Source organism: Cryptomeria japonica, chromosome 5, assembly GCF_030272615.1.
Source record: "Cryptomeria japonica chromosome 5, Sugi_1.0, whole genome shotgun sequence".
In the NCBI taxonomy this organism is placed as follows: domain Eukaryota; kingdom Viridiplantae; phylum Streptophyta; class Pinopsida; order Cupressales; family Cupressaceae; genus Cryptomeria; species Cryptomeria japonica.
Window position 1 is genome coordinate 246,337,518 of NC_081409.1, and position 17,715 is coordinate 246,355,232.

The following is a 17,715-nucleotide window of genomic DNA, read 5'->3' on the forward strand; positions in this document are numbered from 1 at the left end:
CTGTTAGCCCACGGTCCACCTATGGTGATATGGCATCCATTGAAGGAATGAAACTCAGGAATTTTCAATGAGTGGCTGTTGGTCATGGAGGAAGTAACAAAGAGAATTGAAATCGGCATTAGCAAGTTCCTCTCTACCAGGCAAAGGTCGTCAAAAAATCAGTCCAAATCATTCACTGAATGGGATGACCAGATTATGAAGAAATTGAAACCTCTCAAAACTTCTAGTTGGATTTTCCACAAAAGAGGTAGATAAATAGAAAAGGGAAAGAAATCAAAACGGGTGGCCCCTCCTAGTGGAAGAATGAAGCTATGGGGCCTTGCAAGCTAATCCCCAAGTCTCAAGTGTTGGGTGCATTATAGGAAATGATGCAGGAATCCTCATTTGGGCACTGTAAAAAAAAATTGCTACCTGGAACCAACAACGACACAAAAATGAGGGCAATATGTGAAGGATTAAAATTGTGTGTGCAAAAAGAACATCCATGTTATAGACATTAAAGGTGATTCCCTGAATTGCATCAATGCCATACGAAATAGGACAGCAATGAGCTAGAAACTAATTAAGAGGCTTGAGCTTATCCGTCCTCAAAAAAAATTATAAGGAACGTTTTTTAAAAGCTTCTTCATGTTTTTTAAAACAATCTCATTTTTCAGGAACAAATGCATGTTCTTTTCTTCCCGAGGATGGAAACTCTTTGATTTGTCAAGCTTTGAAAATAAAAAACCCTCTTAGTTTCAGTGCAATTTTATATAGAGATTGGCAATGTGCTTCAACTAATCTTGATTCTAGTGCTTAAATTTTAAGTGTGAGTTTTCTATGATTTTCCAATTTTCAATTTGTTGCTTCTGTTCAGGGTTTTCCAGGTTGGGGGTTTTTGGTGTTATCAATATTTTTTGTTGTTGTCATCATTTTTTATCGGAAAGCTAGTCTAGCAGCCTATCCCATTTGGGAACCATAGCAAGTTTAATTTCTGCTGTAGGCAATTTATCTAACTGTACCATTAGCAATTTATTGTAGGGTTTTTCACACTTATATCTGTTGTTCAATGGGTGATAGTAGGTGTTCAAGTCGGTATTATGCTCTTGGAGGCCTAGACATCATTCTTATCTAAGTCACCACATTCGAATTCGAATTCGAGTTCGGCAATCATAAAATTCGGATGAAATTTGGCAAAGGCAAAAAATTCGAAAAAAAATTCGGCATTAAATTCGCCTTACATAATTTTTTTAAAAAAAATATAAGCAATATATCTAATAAATTATCAAAATAGTTTAAGATTGTACAATAGATTTGAAATCATTATAAACAGATAAAAAATAAATTAAATATACTAAATACTAAATTTTAAATAAATATTTAATATAAAAAAAATTATAAAACAATAAATATATCTAAGTAAATAAAAATAAAAATAAATTCAATATACTAAATACTGAATTTTTAATGAAAATTTAATATAAATTAAAATTATAAAATAATAAATAAATGTAAATCTATTTAATATTAATAACTCAAAGTATATTAAAAGAACATTATTCTTAAAGCGAAACAAAAATCCGAGGGCTTACTAACTCTATTACGTGAAACAAGAAATAAATGTATATCAATTTAAAATTAATAACTCAAAGTAATATTAAAAGAACATTATCGAGCAAAAAATATTAAACGAACATTATGAAAACAAAAATCCGAGGGCTTACTCGGGTGACCGACGATGGCGGCAGGGCACTGCGAGAGGGAGGGGAAAGTCGCAGGGCAAAGTCGTGGCTGGGCACTGAAAAATTTCATGGCAGACTCAGCACACAAACACAAAACAAACCGCGCCGAATTTTACCGAATTTAATTAATTTTTTAGAGATTCGCCGAATTCCGAACCTGAAGCCGGAAATTCGGCAAATGCGGTGACACGGCTTCTTATCATGCTCAGGCCATAATATTTGATGGTTTCCATAACCTAAGTTTGAGTCGTGAGGTTTGTAAAGGTCTATTCTATCAATATTTTCTTAAAGTATAACTCATTTCTCCTAAACGTTATCATCATATTATTGTTGGGTCAAGAATGGATTATGTTAGATTTATAATATTATCATGTTATTTATGAACGAGGGAAAAAAGAAATGTCCATCGTTGATATTTGAGTTTCATGTTGCATATTTTGTAGTTGTTGATGAAACAGCTGAGTGGATTTCATCACTTGTTGACCCATTTTTCTAGCTAAAAGGTATCATGAGATCAAAGGTGAAAGTGAGTGAAAATATTCCAGCAACCAAAATCAAATTATTCTGAGATATTTTAAACTCTTTCTGATACAGATTGCGGTCCTAGTGTTTGTGACTTGCAGTTATTGCTTAATATTGATTCATGGAATTTCGATAGCTATAATTCATTGATTTCATTGGCATTTTAACTACAGAATTAGAGTTGAGCCTACACCTATTCTAAGTAGCACCAATATTGAAATTCTGGATTCTTTATCTATTGTCCCATCTGTCTGCCCAGTTCATAGTCTTAAATCTCTGGAGTTGAATAAATCAACAATTTGCAGCAATTAGTCCTTGAATTTCTATTTTCAGTGGTGATTGGTACCTTCACTGGATTGTTTTGCTGAAGAGGATCAATTGTCCATGTTCAGTGTTTAATCTTCAATCTAGCCTTTATAGCTTCAAATCTTTACTCAGCTATACATGCTATGCCAATGTTTATATTTCTAGTAATTGAAGATATCTTTACTATTTTAGTTGATGTTATGAAGAATTTAGTCATGCTACAGTTTTTATTGTTGGATGTTTCTCCAAATCTCAAGTATTAATCCAATATTGTAATACCAGTCGGTTTACCACTAGTACTTCTGTTTAATATTGTGAAGATCCTAATGATTCACCATCGGATCCTAATTAATCGATGTAATAGATCCTGTTTTGTTTATCTGTTCAATCTAATCTTTATTTTCAATACGTTTTTCCACCTTGCAAGGCATGTATAAAAATTCCTCATTTCTAGGTAGAACATAAAATAACTTTAAGATTAACATAAGAATGGTGACCTCATTATCAGTTATTGATTAAATATATGCTTAGAAAGAAAAAATGTAAACATACCAACAACGGCTTTTCAATTGAAGATGAAAGCTCCAACAGGTGATCTGCACAATCCCTTACATCAAGCGACGCTTTTCCAAAAACAAACCAAGCAGGCAACCTCGATGTCCTATAAATAGAAAACTGTATTAGAACTATGCATGAAGGAAAATATAGAGATGGATATGGATTGAAAATTAACTAAAATCCTGAATATTTACACAATGGAAAAACTGGATCATTTCTTTTGTCAATTCTTTGAGTAGGTTTAGCCATTCCGTGAATTTGTTTGTAGAAACAAAGTTTCAATTAAATATGTAGATTTGCATGTCTCTGTAGTTTTGACATAAGGAAGAACATTATAAACCTACTGCATATTTAGCTCAAACCAGTAAGTATTCTACAATCAGAGAAAAAAAGATCAAATATGAAAGGAAATGTGATCATATGTAAGTGATACCTGTAAGAAATACAAATAATGGCTGCAGAGTTCAGTAAAACATTTTGTCATGACCCCGAACTGATTCAGCAAAATCCAGTAAACAATTGTCTCACAACAGTGAGACTTCACAATTTCTTACAGCATATTGAATTACCACCAGAAGCAGATCGTAGACATCTATTACTGTGTACACATCAAGCAAGGAGAAATTGTTTGATGGAGCACCGTCTCTCTTCTCTATGAATTGTGAATATCCCTTAACCAACGGAACAATCAGCATTAAACAATAAATAATTAAACACCAACCAATGGAGGATTAAAAATTAACAAACTCAGTTCATGGAACAGTATGATTCTTTCTGATACCTTCCTCTGTGTTATATACATAGTATGATTAATGGTTGAATGGGTGAATGGTGAACTGAGACTGGAACTGCTTTTTGAGCAAGCAAACCAGCACTCAAAGCCCTTGATTTGGTAGGAGTTCGGGTCGATACCCCTCAGCCGGCTTGAAACTGCACTATCATTCCAACTCGACCTGCCATGCAGGGACTTTAGACACTGGACTGACTGTTGAGGCAATGGAAGAATTACACGTTTTTTAAGTTGTATCCGCTGCTCAAAGTAAAAGTAAAAGCAAGTCGTGGGTATATTTCCCATGGATTAGAAAGAATGATTAAATGTTGAAGTTCGGTGAACAACAAATAAGATATGACCCCTCCCATCGGTCACAAACTTAGAGGAGGGATGCCACCCTACAATTCGATGGAAGGATATAATAAGACGGGACCAGCATTGAAGAAGAGGAGGGGAGAAAAGGAAGAAACATCAGATCCCAGAAATCCAGCACGAAGGACATTAACCTTGTGATTTGGTATGAATAGATGAAAACAATATAATAATGTATATGCACTTATGATATCCATGCACTTGTAATATTTATGCACTTATTATGTTTATGCATTTATAAACTACCTTCTTGGAATAATCTAATATCCATGCACTACATATCTTTGCAAACGTGCTCTATGTATATCGATAACAAAGATAATGATGCATAATGTTTGTGTATTGTGATGCATTATTTGCATGTTATTGATGTCTCCAATTGTGGTAGAGGGATAAGGGACACAATAGGGGGAATGGTGAAAGATTCCTAACTAGGTATGGCGCCTCGTAAAGATAGTTAAGGACCACGAGATCACCTCATGATGATGGTTAAGGGCCATAGGTTAAGGACCACATGAGGCCAAGGAGGATAAGGTCCAAACCTTGGGCCTAGGGTTGAGTCAAGGGCGCCCTATTGCAATCTTCCCTCCAAACCCTATAGGGGTTAGTTATTGAGGTAGACAAGAAAGAGGATCCTCAATCATAAGGGTAGAGAAGAATAACATGATGGCAGGGAACAGTGTATAGGCTCCGCTAGGTACACCACCTCACAAGCATGGTTACGGACTACATGAGGCCAAGAGGAGCAGGGTTCCTGCTCCTGGGCCTCGGGCCAGAGATATTTAGGGCACCTCATCATGACCATCCTATCTCCATCCTCATTATGGTTGAGCCTATGAGATCATTTCGATTTATGTGCTATAAGTGTGTTTCTCCTTTAACCCTAGAAATGGATGTATTACATGGATTATGTCTACATTATTATCTAACTTGGTTGCAGGTTTCCGAGACAGACTTATCCCATCTTATTCTTAGGTAAGGATCATAGCTCTATCTATATTATGTACCTTGTTTCATTTGGATTTATGAATTAAGGGCAAATTACAAGGTAATCCAGAGAAGGGACATTAAACATTTATATGTAAACTTTCAGACAAATAGTGTACATTGAGTATCTCACCCATTCTAATAGAAATTACCAATATACACTGAACATCTCCACTGAAGGATTTGAACTCTATCCAAGACAATGAAAAACAAACATATTCACAGGGCATATCACAAACATTGTTTAAATTTTGAATGCGATCTGCATGATTGGTTTCAAACATGAAATTAGATCATAATTTTGACAGTTGATTCAATAGTTTGTGTTTCAAGAGTCATCAGCTGGCACCCTCAAGGAATGAATATACACCCCAAACCAAGAGATTCTATTGCTTTCCTTAACCATATTTTGACCAATCATAAGATCTCCTTACCATTAGCATATTCTATCTGCTTAATATTACAGTAAAATGACTCGCTAATATTCACTGCAGGTTCACTCAGCACACTCAGGAAACAAGTTGGATAGACTGACTAATCCACGAGTTGGAGCAATGGTTAAGGCTTCTTGAGTCTTTTCCAACTTGGAAGAGTTTTCAAGTATTTGGTAAAGCTTGAAAAAAGTTCCATAGGCAAATCTTATCATTAATGAAGGCAAAATTACAATGAGAAAGAAAATAAACTCATTTTTGAAACTTATGTTTTTTGCGAGGGATTATTTTTGTGTAGGAAACTAGGGATAGGAGTCTAAGGAACTAAACTTTCAAAATCTTCTTGCAGAAAAAAACACATTTCCACATATAACAATCCCGGGGCATTGGACAAGTATCCCACCAATGGAATCAATGTATATCAATGTTATTTTTACAATAAAAGACCCGATGACTTTGAATTATTTATCAAATGGTCTTTTTTTGTTTCTTCCAAGTAGTAAAAATGTTGTCTTCCAACTTAATTGCTAGCTCATGAGCTGCTTCTAATTCATCGATACAACTAGATTTTATCAATATTGGTAAAAAAACTCAAGAGGATCCTTGAAGAAGGCTTCAAAGTAACACTAATTATGTCAACAAAGCAGTTAGAGTCAAGTGATGAACTCTCCCATGTGCACATTATTCTCTTTCCTTGCATTTGAGATTTGTGCAAACAAGATTTAGCCATTTTCAACAGGTTTGAAACATGACAAAAACTTATAGTTTCTAAACATGCAACAAGATGTTGGAACCATTTGTTGTGCCTCTAAGCAAGGTCTCAACAAAAATTCTAACTACAATATCTTCATGTGTCACTCCCCAAATACTACAAGTGTTGAATGCTGCAATGAGTTGTTCATCAAGGTGTTCAGTGCCGTCACCATAAAAGTTTATAAAATCATTCATTGAACCATGTAGAAAAATATTGTGTTAAATACAAACTCAAGGAGAAACACTAGCTCCCCACAATAGACGAAGCAAAGGAGGATCATTATTGTTATATGCATTACCACCCATTATTTAAAGAAGCTCTTTATCTGATGCTGTAAATATTTTAACAAGTTTAGGAACAGTTAATGAAGAACTACCTTCACTTCGATGTGCTTGATTGAGTGTCTAAAAGACAAGACCAAAAGCCTTGCCTTCCTCCATGATTTGATGTACACCTCATCTGCCAGAATGGAAATGCTTCAATTTGTGTAGTGAATTTGAAAGGGTGCAGCTAAGGTCAGCCAAACCCCAATCATGGGCACAAACAGTTCAATTGGGAGTGCATTGCCCTTTCAAATTGTTTGCATGATATGCCAAAAGCCCAATCAACAAGAAACTCCTTTTGTGTCAATTTACATCATTGCTTGACACTAGCAAAGTAGCCATTTTTTAGGTGACAGCTATTAAAAAAATGAAATTTCAAATATCCATATGATAAAATTGATAAAGCATTCATCAAAGACATTATAGAACCTTTGTGAGGATGGGTAATTGAATAAAAATTATGATGTTTGTTTTAAATACATATAAGCATAAGTTAATAAAGACGTGTAACTCGTGTGAGTATTCAAGTGAGGGATTTATTATTAAAGTTTTCCTAAAGCCTTCAAGACTACATGTTTTGTTGTCAAACTCATTAACAAATAAAAAGGATTAAGTAAACAGATAACTGGTTACATTCTAATTTGACCTTAGATGGGATTGTTCTACGAGTTCTCTATTCGAAATATTTTTGCATTATGAAAATGGCATTTCCTTTCCAACTATGAATTAGCTCAGATTAAGTAGTATAAAGACTCTAGCATGCCAGCTTTGTTTATGGCAGTCCTTGTATACTAAAAAAGTTGTCCAATGTATGAACCAAGGTAATCATTGATTGTGGCTTTGATTGTGAAGATGTAGAGATTTGCAACAGGGGATATGTATTTTGCAGATTTTATGATCGCAATTCATCATTGGTCTATTACTTGGTTAAAATTATAGTTTGATGGGGGTTTGGGGGCAGCACTCCTTGAGGGGTCCGATGGCATCACCCCCACCACTAAGCGCAAATTAACACCTTCATAGACCTTCATGATGATATTCTTTTGTAAATCCTAGATGAGCATGTCATAAACCAAACAAGCATTGAAAGGTTGTATGTTTTTTTTAAAGTAACTAGAATGTCCCTAGGTATGTTATGGGGCGACTAGCCATCCCTAAGAGAAACAAGGGATGGTTGGACATGCCCTGGCCATCCACTAACATACCTTGCAAAAAATTTATTGTCCCGAGGGCATATCCCAAATTTCGGAAAAAAAGGGAATGAGGGGGAAGTTTCCTAGGCATCCACACATCCTCAAAACATCCCCTATAGGAGACAAGGCTAAAAGGGTAGGGGACATGTCTCCAAGCACTTGTTGGTCCTTGTGGCAAACTCACACTTGAAGAGAAGACTAAGATGAAGGTGTGGGGCAAACTCACACTTAAAGAGAAGACTACGATGAAGGTGTGTGTACCAAAATTAGGATGGAAACATAAAGTTGTTGGTTCATCATCAGCAAATCCACTCACAAAGATGTTCAATATGCAAGCAAACCAAGTTATAGATGTGGTAGTTACCAATGTCTACTTTGTTAATGGCAATCTTCCCCGTGTTTCTTGATCTCAATTTACAAGGAACTTTTTAACAAGGTAGGCAAAGTTGGTCTTGGTCAAGTGGGTTCTAGTGAGATTAGATCAAGAACCACTATATTGGTAAAAAGTTATTCCAAAGTTAACATGTTGATGGAGGAGGAGGAGGCCAAATGGATAACACATGGCTACAACATTATCATAGATGGGTGTATGGATATTAGACATAGCCCACTTGTAAACATTATAGTTTCATGCATTGATAGACCTTACTTCCTAAGCAACAAATTGCTTAGAACAACACAAAGATCCTGAAATTGATTTCAAATCCTCAAAGAAGCATTAAGAAGGTTGGTCCTCAAAATGTAGTGCAAGTGATTACTAATGCAACATATGTTTGCAAAGCAATAGATAGAATTGACTCAGTCTACATACAGGCACATCTATTGAATCCCTTGTTGTGTACATGCTACTACCAATGAACTCAAACACATTGGAAAGATAGAGTGGGTGAAACAAGTGGTGATAAATGCAATGTAGGTGTAAATGTTCATTTGCACCCACCACACCTCATTGGTATTATTTTGGACCTTTGTGATGATGGAATTCCTAAAACCAATTAAGATTCAATTTGCTTTATATTTCATTCCGCTACAAAGGATACTTGAGTTGTTTGCACCACTGCAACTTGTGTTACATGGGGGCACATCCCCACCTCTCAAACCGCCGTCCCCATCCCCTAAGGTATTTTGAGGACAAGAGACTTTAGGGGACAGCCAACCAAGAAAATGTGGAAATGCCCCAAAATCAAGGATGTCTGGCTATCCCCAAGGTGGTCGGGACGTCTCAGACATCCCTTGACCGTTCCCCAAATGGCCAGGTGTCGCTATTGAAAAGCAATTTTAAATAATGTTTAAAAAAAATTGTTAATAACATTTTTAAAAGACTATTAAATATACCATGACAGCATTATAACAGCAGCGATAAATATATCATCGCAACACTATAACAGCAATTAAATTAATCAAGACAACCGTGACAGCAACAACTGTAGTATAACAGTAATGAATATATTATGATTCAAATTCATAGTTAATGATGTAGGTTATATAATAATTCATATTAACGGCAATAATTTAGGTTTCTGATCTCATTGCTCAAAAAAGTATCAACTTCAAAATTCTCGATATGATATTAGAATCAGTTATTAACTTATTATTGTCAGTTGCAAAAGAGATAAAAGGTGCATTTAAAATTGTCATGTTATATTGTTGTTGTTATACGGCTGTTCATTAACATCTCTCTCTCTCTCTCTCTCTCTCTCTCTCTCTCTCTCTCTCTCTCTCTCTCTCTCTCTATATATATATATACATAGTTGTCCCTCCACTCACCCCAAAAAATGGCTCTTAGACTACCATCTCTGAAACACGTCCCTTGTCATCTCTCTCTCTCTCTCTCTCTCTCTCTCTCTCTCTCTCTCTCTCTCTCTCTCTCTCTCTCTATATATATATATATATTGTCATCCCTCCACCGTCTCCAAAAAATGGCTCTTGGACTACCGTCCCTGAAGCATGTCCCCTATCATCCCACCGTCCCCGTCTCAAAAATGTCGTGGAACATGGCTGCAACATATGAGTATGACACAAGGATGGAACAAGTTAAAGGAGCAAAAACAAAACATGAGGGCAAGGTGAAGGAGACAATGGTTCGTGATACTTTTTGGTCAAGTGTGAAATGCATCACATCTTTAATACAAACATGTTTTCACCATCATCAAATTTGGGGATTCTCATGTCCTAGTCTTTGTGGGAACTATGGATGCACTAATAACATGCTTGGCCAAATGAAGGTTGTCATTCATTAGAGAGACCCCACCTTACAATTATACACTAATCATATTCGCCCCATCATCCAAAAAAGGTGGGAGAAGTTAAACATCCCTCTACATATGGTTGGATATGCTTTGTATACAAAATGGTATGTGGAAAAACCGAGCAAACTTCTTCCCATTGATGAACAAATGGTAAGGCCCTCAAGCAAATATACACTCTATGGGAAGCTTCAATGATTAGATTTGAGTGGATTAAGTTTACAAAACTAGATGGCTACAAGACTTGGGCAAAAATTGATAGGCACACTTTAGCATAGGCCAAGCCAATTAATTGGTAGGGAATCTATGGACCTCCAAGATTATTGTGCACACTTTTCATTCATCTTCTCTCATAGGTTTATAGTTCCTCTATTTTTGAAAGGAAATGGTACTCATGTAGCTTTACCATTGTAATGTCCCCATTTTTGTGCCTTCCTTAGTGTCAGAGTTTTTAGCAAGGTTAGCCTATCAACAAGGTTCACGTAGGCTAATACGGTGGATAGGGAACCCAATTAGAGGTCTTGTGTCCTTTAGGGAGGTTTGTGAGGTGTTTCAGGAGCTCACTGCCAGTCTCCTATTTTTTAAAAGGGTTCCTCTTTTTTAGGAACTAGCAGTTCACCTGGTGACCTCCCGAAGCTTGCAGAACCTTACAAGAGGCTTTGAGAGCCTTTTTAGATGATCAGAGCTAGTCTCCTAATTTTTAGGAAAGTTACTATTTTTAAGGGGGAGATTGGGAGTTGGCCTGCTAATTATAGACATCACCCGGGGACTAGGTGCGTCATCAGTTTCCAGTTGGGGGTGGTCCAATGATGGGTTTTGGAATAAGACAAAATATTAAAGTGTTTGCTTTAATATTTTAATTGAATTAAATAAAGTCATATTTATTAAATTACTTTATAATATTTAATAAATTAAAAGCGGCCCCCATGGCACACCTCCCTAGTAAGGACAAGTTTTCAAAAAGAGAAGAGATATAATATGTAATGAAAGCCCACGAAGAGGTATGTACAAGGAGGAAGAAGAGAGATTTCATGACAATTTATAATGTTTCAATAAAGTTTGATAAATTAAATCATTATGCAACCTAAAAAGTTTGATTAGGGTTTGAGGAGGATATAGTCACATTGGGAGCCTCCATTTGAGCATTCTTGACATCATTTTTTATAAGAAGAATTTGGAAATCAAAGCTCTATAATAATATTAGATTTAGAGGTTGTACGGACGAAAACCCCTTCAATTTGGAAGACCAAAAGACCTACAGAAGTGGAAGACATCCCAAAGGTCAGAAATTCAATCATATTCAGGAAAATCAGCAGGACTCATAATTAGGGTTCCAGCAGTGAAAGGGACAGAGATTCTTTGTTATTTATGACTATAGGAGCAGATCTGAGTCATTATTAGTACTATTTATCAGCACCCTTGCCAATTACCAACCAGCCGCACTTTATTTGGAAACCAAGCAGCAAAACCCTAGCTAGGACATGAGGGTTTGGAGGACAAACGAGCAGATCGGATTTGATATAAATCTGTTAATGCAGATCAGACGAAGAGAAAGCCTTCCTTGGTGAAATATCAGGTTCATTGTGGCAAATTGGCTCTCAGATTTGTAATCAGACCTGTACCTGAACATTATGGTATGTACCTAGCAAAATGTACCTCAATAAATTCATAAATTCATCTATTTGATGTGTGTACTTGCTGTTCTATTCATTTCAGTATTCCTTTCATTTGTTTGTTTCATTTTCATCTCAAACCCCAAGCAAAAACCATAAAAAATCAGAAAAAAATTGCAAAAATTCAGACAAAAAACATATCAAAACAAACACAAATCAGAAAGGCAGAAAAAATTATGTCCAGATTGGGGTAGGACATTACAACCATTCTCTAAAGAGGGGCAAGCTTTATCCTCACATTGATCGCAAGTCACCTAAGTCTAGGCAATGCCTAGTGATCCAATACGATGTAGAGCTTAAGGAACCACAAGAAGTCAATGAGGAGTAGGATGTACAAATGGGATTGGATGGCATTGGGAGCACCTTGCAAGATAAGAGTACAATTCCATTCAAAAGTTCTAGTGATAAGCAGTGGTTTCCTTGATATCTAGTTGATGATAATGACTTTGAGTTTTGAGCTTGTTGCTCAAAAAACAACTGGATATTATTTTTGGCAATCTCATTTTGATGCTTGTCACTTGTAGACTCTAGTCAGTACTTTGAACTTTCAGCTCATTTGTAATGGATTCCAATTTTCAGATACTATGATCATCGATATTCAAATTATTACATTTTGATGTATTATTCGTCAATTGGCATTGCTTAATTGTTACAAGTTGAAGTTATCATTAATTGATTATTGTATTGTGCTCTCAATTATGTATTTATTATTCGATTTCGATATTTTGTGCAAATTGTGGTACATATATAACAATTACCCCACTATCCCTGAGAATTTTACCATCCCCCAAAACCTGTCTCTGCATCCATGCATCTCTATCATGGAAACTTGGAAAAACAATAGTTTAAATTGAAGTGTTAAAGCTTGGTCAATAGTTCTAAAGACATTTGCAGTTCAAAAGGATCTTTATTTAGTCCAATTTCAAGAATAACATAAAACCTTGAAGAAGAAATTGAAGAAAACCCAAAATAACATGCTAGCATTGACACAAACATTTATTTATCATGCTGTGTAATTTTGCCCCATTTCAAGTGAAATTGATTTGCTTTAAAATCATTTAACATGAAAAAATCGTGTTCAACTTCTCAAAAGGAGACACAAAAAGGTCAGTTTAGCTAGAGACTAGAATAGTGTCTAAATTCTTAACATATAGGTCACATATACATTCAACAGATGACAAAATCTGTCTGACATTGTTAAGCAATCAATTCATTATAATGACAAAATAATTTCGAAGAAAAGCCTAGTCATCATAACTTACGGACTGAAACAAGCAGGACCATAATGAACCACACACTCTGCATTTGCATGAGCAGCTCCAACTTCATCAACACAACAGCTACTGTATGTGGTATCTGCCATGACATAAATTTGAACAGCACCATGATTTACTCCCTTTTCTGTTCCTTTGAAACAACTTTGTGAATTTACTTCTAGAGACTGAAGCTCCTTTTTCAGTCCAGTTACAACCTTAACAGAAAGTTTCAGGTGCTCATCAGGGAACTGCAAAAAATCATATTTTTGTTAATACAGCTTAAATTTTAATAGAGATCATTTAAAAGCACTCTAAATCTATTTATAGAGTGAGTTGCACTTATATAAGTTCATCAAGAAGAGGCCTCAGCAAAAGGTGAGGAATACAAAAAAAATTGTAACAAATCAAAATTTAAAAAGACAATTAAAATAAATCCATAGATGACAATTCCATCATCCAAAGTCAAACATTAAAACTTGAAAATAGATATAAATTGCCACGTTACATAGAGAACATACGATGACTTCCTTAAACACTTCCTAATGAACTAAACTTAAGCTGACTCATTCCCTGAGTCAACTGATCAAACAGTGTATTGAAAGACATGCAAAAGTGGAAAAGAGATACAGAAGCCACTTGGATGATCCAGACACCCAAGGAGGCAGTTGAAACCTTCTTTCTTGCCTTTCCTACTCATAGATTATGGATTCCATCCTCAAACTACAATCTCCTCTTTCAAATTTGCTCTCAATCTCTTCCCACATGCATAGTAGATATGTATATAAATAAGTCCTAAGTTATCAGTGCCTAGGTTTTGTCCTAGATCACAAATTCTAGTCAAGAAAAGCTTCTAGAAAGTACCTTAAATGCTGGTGAAAGTCCTGCAAGCAACTTAGAGATTGTTCCATAATTATAACTCATCAAAATAGCAGATAATTTCATTTAGGAAATAACAGCATATTTATATATTGAAAGCACAACATGTTGGAAGCATAAATTTGACCAGTGGGAAGCTAGGACAGGGTGAGTTGATAGGGTGCCCTAGAGACCCTCTAAACCAAGCCCAAGGGCAGACCTTGTCCCCCTTGGCCTCATGTGGCCCTTGCCAAAAATGAGGTGGCGTACTTGGTGACGTATCCTATCACCATTCCCCTCGATCATGTCACCACTATCTTATTTTCTAAGATTGGATATCAGGCATTCACCAAGATAGTGAGGGCATTTTACCACAGGGTGCCCAGAAAGTCCACCCCTTCACAGACCTAAAGGCAGTATCCTTCATACCCCTTTGGCCTCATGGGCCCTTGCAAATGAGGTGGCGTGTCTGGAAGGTGACCCCAATGCTGTTCCCCTGCTGGAAATCTTTTCTCCTCTATCATGGCTACAGTATATTCAAATTATAAGCAAACATATATAAGTCTCAGTCAATTGCAGAATGTTCATAATCTGATCCATGCTCAAAACATATAATTTGACATATATATGCAGCAGTATATTAATTCTGGAAAGTGCAGATATAAACATGATTACTACGCATCATACCACCAAGCAGAATGTGTAATCGCACCACTGGAGTTAATATCGTTGTAGCTTTTCAGTCTAACCTCCAATGGTTGAATGATTGATGAATAATTGATTGATTGAATGAATTCCTGTGATTGTATGATTTGAGGTATTGGTGAGTGATAATGTAATGAAGGCTGGTTTGATATATTGGAGAATGATGATTAAATGAATGTCAATTTGATAGAATGATTTGCTGATTAATTGTTGCTTGATTCGAATGATCGGAATGATGCTTGATAAGTGATCATTGAATAATTGGAATGATCTATTTTATTTTAAGTGATAAATGTTCTTTATGAAGAGAAATATGACAATGAATTACAATTTTTATCATTATTTTACTATTAAACAATCTATCATGGCATTCAACTTCGACAAATTGATATCAAATCTTGCCTAGTATTTTATTGCTTTCTTATTTATTGTATGCATGAGATGGTCATCCAGACTTAATTCTTATTTTTTAGCTAAAATATATATCATGATTTGTATTTTTTTTTTGTATTAATGTACCCAAAACATACCAAGCCAAATTAAAAATTTGCTGTATTAGCATACCCATACCTACATTAGTAGCTTAGGTTATTTACAATATTTGTAATCCACAAAGTTATCATCTTGACGTGTTAAGTGTATAATTGCTTTAACAAAATCCACAAACAAATCATTATGGCAAGTGTTAAGATCACAGCCTTGGTCCCTTGTGAGATTTTATTAGCAGAAATAAGTGCATGTCTACTAGATGCAGCAGCTATGATTAAACTCCTAGGTTACTTGAGGAGAATAGAAGGCATGGATGATATGATATGGCCTCGTATGGTTGTGAGGGAAGAGCTGAACAGAAGAAATAAGGCATGGATGAAACAAGATAGTAAGAGCATAAGTAGGTGAGGTGACAAACTTCCTGAATGCCCAAACAACAATTTAAAAATCAAAAAGTATATCAGAGTAAAATTCAAGCTAGCCATGTAAACAAAGCAACTTGGGGTAGATAAGTTCAATCCCACATAAGAACACCATAAAAAAAAATAACTACATGGTCATCGAAATGGAATTTAAACAGAAGACAATGACGCTCATAGACCATCTAAGGACCACCTCACACCAATCACATAGCAAAGCTGGCAGATGGACAAGACCCAAAAAAGATTGGGTGGAGAAGTATCTACTTAGCACTTCAAGGGCAAGTGAGACTATAAAGGATTTAATCATATAGCACACTCCATGAGTCCATACAGCAACATCTGAAACAACTACACAAACCCTTTGAAATTTGTCTCTACACATGCCCTATTTAAGAGGTTGAGACTAGTGAAGGCAACAAAAATTTTAAACAAAACTAACAAGAGGATTTCACCATGCTAAAAGCAGCAAACGCTGTCATGAGACTAGGTGTTATTCTCTTTGTTGTCTGCTCTTGTATCATAACAATTAACAAGTACTCTTAGTCTCCTTTATGAAAAGCCACATAAACTGTTCCCAAATTAAGCATCATTCTCTTTGGTACACACTAATACCATAAAAGTGTATTCTTGTAGAATGGTCCAATAGACATCTGGGCCTTGTGGACATCATTGAGAACATAGATTGCAGACTCGCCAAAACTCAGGAGACTCAAGAGTCCCAGAGCTCGCCAAGTCTCATTGCCACGAACTCGCAAGTAATGTCCAAGTGAGTCCAAGCACGAACTCACCGAGACCTTGGGAGGGACTCGCGCAAGTCTCATAGTCGGACTCACGAGTCCCAACCCAAGATTCTCCCCCGTATCTCATTTAGACTCACTTCCCTTTCTAGATAGGCTCTTTTATAGCTAAAACAATTAACTTAGACAGTGCCATAGACCTCAAGGCCTTGTGCACACTATCGAAAATATTTTATTTAAATTCACTTCTCTTTTTTAGATAGACTCTTTTTTGCTACATATTTTATTGAAAACATTTCATTTTAACTCACTACTCTTAGTAGATAGAATGTTTTCACTTAAGTAGTGGCTATGAGCTTTGGGCCTTGTCAACATTATTAGGAATATTTCATGTACACTCACTACCCTTCTTAGATAGAATCTTTTATTGCTACATGCTTTTTCACTTAAATAGTTGCATGAACCATTGCACCTTTTGAACCACCTTATTTCATTGAAACTCACTACCCTTCTTAAATAGAATGTTTTATTGCTACGTAATTTTTGCTTAGGTGATGGCAGCATTGGGCCTCTAGGCCTTGTGGACATTATCAAATTTATTTCATTTAAACTTGTTACCCTTCTTAAAAACAATCTTTTATTGTTATATATTTTTCACATAAGTGGTGGCATGAACCTCTAGGCATTGTGGCCAGTATTGAAATACTTCATTGAAAGTCACTACAATTCTTAGATAGAATTTTTCATTGCTGCGTACATTTTTGCATAGGTGGTGGCATGGACCTCAGAACATTATTGAAAATGTTTTTATTTAAATTCCCAAACCATCATAGGTAGAATCTCTTATTAGTACATATTAAATAATAGTTTTCACTTAAGTAGTTGCATTGATCTCTAGGCCTCATGGACATTATTGAAAATATTTCACTTCTAACTTACTCCAATTCTTAAATAGAATCTTTTATTGCTACATACTTGTTTCTTGGCCTATAATTATAGGCTCCCTTAAAAGGAATCCCATGTTATTCATAGAGTTTGTACATTTGAATCCCATTTGACCTAAATTTGATAAAATATCTTGATATTTGATCCTACGACACCTGATCTGGATTTCAAAATTCATTACGTAGAATCTTAAAATGAGAGGTTTCTGGTATAAGTGATTTGTTCACCTATGTTTAAAGGAAAAGTAAGCGTTAATATGCCCTAATCCTAAGTCACAAAGTTCAGATTCAAGGTCGAGTTCGGCAACAATAAAATTTGGATGAAGTTTGGCAAGTGTAAAAATTCGAAGAAAAAAAATTCGACATTAAATTTGCCTTGTATATGTTATAGCTTAAAATAGAACAATATTATTAAATATAATCTATTTGTTAAATTTTATTTAAATTTG

General features: G+C 35.6%; 1 protein-coding gene across 1 annotated transcript in view; it reads right to left on the minus strand.

The window, feature by feature from the left end:
- The window catches only part of LOC131064420 (uncharacterized), a 96,766-nt gene that overhangs the window by 77,798 nt on the left and 1,253 nt on the right, over nucleotides 1-17,715 (minus strand). The window contains exons 2-3 of the mRNA XM_057998556.2: nucleotides 13,121-13,362; nucleotides 3,102-3,210 (exon numbers count right to left, since the gene is read on the minus strand). Coding sequence (XP_057854539.2) covers nucleotides 3,102-3,210; nucleotides 13,121-13,362 — 351 coding nt within the window. The remainder of the gene's footprint in view (nucleotides 1-3,101; nucleotides 3,211-13,120; nucleotides 13,363-17,715) is intronic.